At 63.6% G+C, this 5,699-nt stretch overlaps 1 protein-coding gene across 1 annotated transcript in view; it reads left to right on the forward strand.

The window, feature by feature from the left end:
* Ahnak2 (AHNAK nucleoprotein 2) overlaps window positions 1-5,699 on the forward strand; it is a 40,112-nt gene that overhangs the window by 19,036 nt on the left and 15,377 nt on the right. The window contains exons 11-12 of the mRNA XM_013012767.1: window positions 22-5,183; window positions 5,289-5,391. Of these exons, the coding sequence (XP_012868221.1) occupies window positions 22-5,183; window positions 5,289-5,391 (5,265 nt within the window). The remainder of the gene's footprint in view (window positions 1-21; window positions 5,184-5,288; window positions 5,392-5,699) is intronic.

A 5,699-nucleotide genomic window follows, 5' to 3' on the forward strand; every position in this document is an offset into this window, starting at 1 on the left:
CTGCCCTCTGCCAAAGTGGAGGCCAAGCTGGACCAGGTGACCGTAAAGCTGCCAGAGGTTCAGCTGCCCAAGGAAGAGCTGGTGGGCCAGTCTACTGGAGCTGACCTCAAGGGTCAGCTGCCCAAAGTGCAGATGCCCAGCCTGAAGATGCCCAAAGTGGACCTCAAGGGCCCTCAGGTGGACATGAAGGGCTCCAAGGCTGAAGCAGGCACCGCTGATCTAGAGGTAGCTCTGCCCAGCGTGGAGGTGGCCTTCCAGACCCCCAGTGCCAAGCTGGAAGGGGACCTAGCCCTCAAAGACCAGGATGTGTCCACCAAAGACAGCAAATTCAAAATGCCCAAGTTCAAGATGCCATCCTTTGGTGTGTCGTTGACCAGCAAGCCCTCAGAGGGTGAAGTGGAGGTGTCAGTGCCCAAGGTGCAGGGTGACGTGGACCTGCCCTCTGTCCACGGGGACCTGAAGACCCCTGAGGTCAGCATTCAGCTGCCCTCTGCTGAAATTGAGGCCAAGCTGGACCAGGTGGCTGTGACTCTGCCCGAGGGCCAGCTGCCTGAGGTAGAGCTGGCAGGCCAGCCCCCTGGAGCTGGACTCAGCGGCCACCTGCCCACGATGCAAATGCCCAGCCTGAAGATGCCCAAAGTGGCCCTTAAGGGCCCCCAGGTGGACATCAAGGGCCCCAAGGCTGAAGCAGGCACCACCCCTGACCTACAGGTGGACATGCAAGCCCCAGGTATCAAGCTGGACAGGGAGCTGAGCATGGAGGACAAGGACATGGCCGCCAAAGACAGCAAGCTCAAAATGACCAAGTTCAAGATGCCGTCCTTCGGTGTGTCGGTGCCCAGTAAGCCCTCAGAGGGTGAAGTGGAGGTGTCAGTGCCCAAGGTGCAGGGTGACGTGGACCTGCCCTCTGTCCACGGGGACCTGACGACCCCTGAGATCAGCGTTCAGCTGTCCTCTGCTGAAATTGAGGCCGAGCTGGACCAGGTGGCCATAGAGCTCCCTGAGGGCCAGCTGCCTGAGGGACAGCTATTGGGCCATATCGACAGAGCTGACCTCAAAGGTCACTTGCCCAAGGTGCACATGCCCAGCCTGAAGATGCCCAAAGTGGACTTCAAGGGCCCCAAGGCTGAAGCAGGCACCCCTGATCTAGAGGTAGCTCTTCCCAGCATGGAAATGGACATCCAGACCCCCAGTGCTAAGCTGGAAGGGGACCTGGCCCTCAGAGACATGGACATGTCCACCAAAGACAGTAAGCTCAAAATGCCCAAGTTCAAGATGCCGTCCTTTGGTTTGTCGGCATCCAGCAAGCCTTCACGGGCCGCGGTGGAGGTGTCAGTGCCCAAGGTGCAGGGTGACGTGGACCTGCCCTCTGTCCACGGGGACCTGAAGACCCCTGAGGTCAGCGTTCAGCTGTCCTCTGCTGAAATTGAGGCCGAGCTGGACCAGGTGGCCATAGAGCTCCCTGAGGGCCAGCTGCCTGAGGGAGAGCTGGCAGGCCAGAGTACTGGAGCTGGACTCAAGAGCCACCTGCCCACGGTGCAGATGCCCAGCCTGAAGATGCCCAAAGTGTCCCTCAAGGGTACCCAGGTGGACATCAAGGGCTCCAAGCTGGACATCAAGGGCCCCAAGGCTGAAGCAGGCACCCCCGATCTAGAGGTAGCTCTGCCCAGCATGGAAATGGACAGCCAGACCTCCAGTGCCAAGCTGGAAGGGGACCTGGTCCTCCAAGACAAGGACATGTCCACCAAAGTCAGCAAGCTCAAAATGCCCAAGTTCAAGATGCCATCCTTTGGTTTGTCGGCACCCAGCAAGCCTTCACGGGCCGCGGTGGAGGTGTCAGTGCCCAAGGTGCAGGGTGACGTGGACCTGCTCTCTGTCCATGGGGACCTGAAGACCCCTGAGGTCAGCATTCAGCTGTCCTCTGCTGAAATTGAGGCCAAGCTGGACCAGGTGGCCGTGGAGCTCCCCGAGGGCCAGTTGCCAGCGGGAGATCTGGCTGCCCAGTCTGCCAGAGCTGACCTCAAAGGTCAGTTGCCCAAGGCTCAGATGCCCATCCTGAAGATGCCCAAAGTGGACCTCAAGGGCCCCCAAGTTGATATCAAGGGCCCCAAGCTGGATGTGAAGGGCTCCCAGGCTGAGGTGGCATCCCCCGTTCTGGAGGTGTCTCTGCCCCGCATGGAAGTGGACATTGAGGTCCCCGATTCTAAGCTGGAGGGGGACCTCGTCCTGGGGGACAAGGATGTGTCCACCAAAGACAGCAAGTTCCAAATGCCCATGTTCAAGAGGCCGTCCTTGGGTGTGTCCGCGCCCGGCAAGCCCCGGGCGGCTGCTCTGGCGGTGTCGGCACCCACCGTGCGGGGCTCAGCAGGCCTGACCTCCGTCCAGGGGGACCTGAGGACCCCTGCGGTGCTGCCCTCGGCCAAACAAGAATTCGAGGTCTGCCATGTGTTTGTCGGTCTTTCTGAGGACCATGGTCCTGATATTTCTGTTCCACCCTCTGGTGTTCGGATTTCTTTTCCTAAATTCCATAAACCCAAGTTCACTGTCCGCAGCCCCGCTGTGCCGAGTCACCACGCGGGTCCTCAAGCCGCGGAGCCCTCGGCTTCTCCTCCTGGTTCTGAACCGTGGCGTTGCCCCTGCGATGCGTCCCTGGCGTCCGGCCCACATTCCTGCCCGGGGGCAGACGCCGCTCAGCAGCCGGCTGGTTCCTCCGGGGTCACTACAGATGAAGTTCCTGTAGAGCCTGGCAAAAGCAGTCCTTTCAAATTACCCCGCTTCATACTGCCATCTTTCCATCAGTCTCCAAAGAAAGTGCCGGAGTGGCCTGGGTCCCTGGGGAGTTCTGCGGGGGACCCCGCCACGCCCGTCCCCTTGGAGTCAGACGAGGCGTTGCCTCCGCCTTGTGCTCAGCTGTCCCAGGACGAAGCAAATTCCGGCGTTCCTTCAGACAAGGGTGGGGAGAAGGGCAGGACCAAGAAGCCGGGGTTCGCCTTGTGCAGAGTGGCTCTTCCGAAGCTGAAGGCCTCTAAGGGGCCAGCCAGCGCGCCGCAGGGAGACGCCGGGCCCGCTCTTCCAAGGGGCCCGGCCGCAGGACACTCGGAAGCCTCAGGGGGTGACCGTGCCCGGGGGGTTGCTTTGGGTGACGGCACCAAAGAGGGTCTCTCGGAAGGAGATGGTGTGAGCCTCCAGATGGCACCCGACCACACCCCCAGCTTGGGCTTTGCCAAACCCAGTCTCAGAGCTTCCACCGCCAAGATGGAAAGGAAGCCTTGTGACGCTGACCAGCCCCTTCCTGAAGGTCACTCAGCTGTCACCGTTGACCGCAAACCGCCTGAGCCTGGGGACCTGTCAGCCAGCCCGTCTTGTGTGGAGGGGACTGTCCTCCCACCCGAAGACCCTGTCCAGTCTCCCTGCAGACAGCCCGAGGCCAGCCCTGCCGGGAGGCCACCACGCGAGGCGCCCACCGATGCGCACCAGCGCCGGCTCAAAATGCCCAAGCTCCGACTTCCTGGCTTCCGACGCTCCTCATCCCAGGAGCAGGGCGGGGCCGCAGGACAGGATGCAGCCCAGCTGCCCCTGCCTGCCCCTGACTCGCACACGCCGCCGCCAGTTCTCGGGCCAAACGTGGAGGCGGCGGTGTCCCCTGAGCCCCTGGAGGCGAGGCTGCCTGTGACCGCTCCGCCCAGCCCCCCGCACGCCGCGCTCACACCTGTCCAAAGCCAGGACCACCCCGGCCTGCAGCCGCCCCTGCCCACAGCAGCCGTGGGACAGAGCGATGTGCCCCGCTCCGAGGCCCCCACCGGGCTGGCAGCAGCCTCCCTCCCCCCGCAGCCGCCCCGCACGGGAGACTCAGAACCCAAGGCTCCCGAAGGAGAGGTCGCCCAGAGGCCTCCGCCCGGGCCCAAAGGCCCCGGCTCCCTCATCCCCGAAGGGCCTGTGAAGCTGACGGCTTCCTGCACAGACGCACCGGCACAGGTCTCCGTGGTGGGCGTGGACCGGCTCTGGGAGGATTCCGTGCTGACCGTGAGCTTCCCGAAGCTAAAGGTGCCCAGGTTCTCGTGGCCGGCCCCCAGCTCTGAGGCGGTGTTCTTCCCAGTGGTGAGGGACGACACGGAGTCCGGTGCCTGGGCCGCTGCCGACCGGGACCAGCCTGGGCTGTGGGGGGCCAGGCGCCTGCGGGCCGACGCCGAGGACACCGGGGAGCCTCCTGCACCCCTCTCCTCAGAGGCACCCCCAATTTCTAAAGTCAAGGTGCGTATCCAGGGGGCTCCGGGCCAGAGCCAAGAGGTCATTGTACGCAGCAGGGTGACACGAGAGCATGCTGGTGTTGCCACCGCTGCGGGATTTTCCACGCAGATCGTGCGGGAATCAGAGATCCCGGCGTCCGTGACGCAGGTTCCTTCCTACGGATTTTCCTTGCTGAAGGTGAAAGGTGCAGAGCCCTGCATGCAGGCCAGCATCCACACGGGGGCTCTGGGCTCGGGGGCCCCGGGGGGCTTGGGGGGGGCTCCCGCTTCAGCCACCCCAGGCATGGACCCCTGGCCTGCAGAGCCCCAGCCCGATGCCACAGAGCCGTTTGAGATGGTGTCTGCCAGCGTCGCCCTGTCCGGGCTGCCCGAGGAGCCCATGGGCACCCAGTCTGCAGACCACGGCTCCGACGAGGAGCCTGCAGAAATCCTGGAGTTTCCCGAGGACAGCTGGGAGGAGGCAGCGACCCCGCTGGCAGGCCAAGACTGGGCTCCGGAAGAGAAGCCAGCCAGCAGGAAGTCTTCTGGTCTGCTGTGGTCTTGGCTTCCGAGCATCGGGTTTTCTTCCACGGATGAGACTGGTGCCGAGCCCAGGGATGACACCCCAAGATCTACCCCCATCCAGACGCAGCCCGGGGCCCGGACCGAGGCGGAGCTGCCCAAGAAGCCGGAGAAGCCAGGCTGGCTCCATCTGCCGAAGTTGGGGTTCTCCTCGCCCACCAGGAAGAGCAAGAGCACCGAGGCCAGGGCAGAGCTGGCGGAGCAAAGGCACCAAGAGGACACCACCACGTTTTTTGATGCTCGAGACAGCTTCTCTCAGGAGGAGGAGGAGGAGGAGAGAGGGGGTCAGGGGGCAGGGGCTGCAGGTACCAGGCAATTGGTGGTAAGAGAAGAGCAGGACAGAAATGCTGGCGAGGAGTCTGGGCCCGTGGCCAAGTGAGGGGCAGCTGTGGGCAGGAGCCAGTGGGCAGGAGCCAGGCACCCGCACAGAGCCCAGACCTGAGCGCACAGCAGGAATGAATCACGGGTCACCACACCCAGCCCGCCTAACTGGGATGGAATTCGTGTCCCTTCCCACAACGCTTTGGAAGCAGAGAGTGCAGAGCGCATGCGCATGCGGGCTCAGGGCCACGGCTGGCCGCAGGTCTGGGGGCGGCCCGGCCCCGGCTCTCGGCCTGGCTCTGGGACTCGCTGGAAGAGGCCGGTCCTGTGCAGCCTCCACCCATGGCTGCTCTTTCCTCCCGTGGATTTTCTTCTCTCAGGCCGAGTATGGCATTGTCCAGAAAATCCCTCCCTCCCCCGTCCACCTCCCTTCTTTCCCTCCTTTCCTGACTTGTGAATGGCTACCCCGTATGGGACCACAGGCACGTCTGCTGTGAGACAGTGCAGCCGGTCCACGGCCCTGTCCAGCCGCACACAGCCCCGCCTGCTCCCCCAGCCCTCGCTGTGCAC

The sequence above is a fragment of the Dipodomys ordii genome, unplaced genomic scaffold, assembly GCF_000151885.1.
Source record: "Dipodomys ordii isolate 6190 unplaced genomic scaffold, Dord_2.0 Scaffold2, whole genome shotgun sequence".
NCBI lineage: Eukaryota > Metazoa > Chordata > Mammalia > Rodentia > Heteromyidae > Dipodomys > Dipodomys ordii.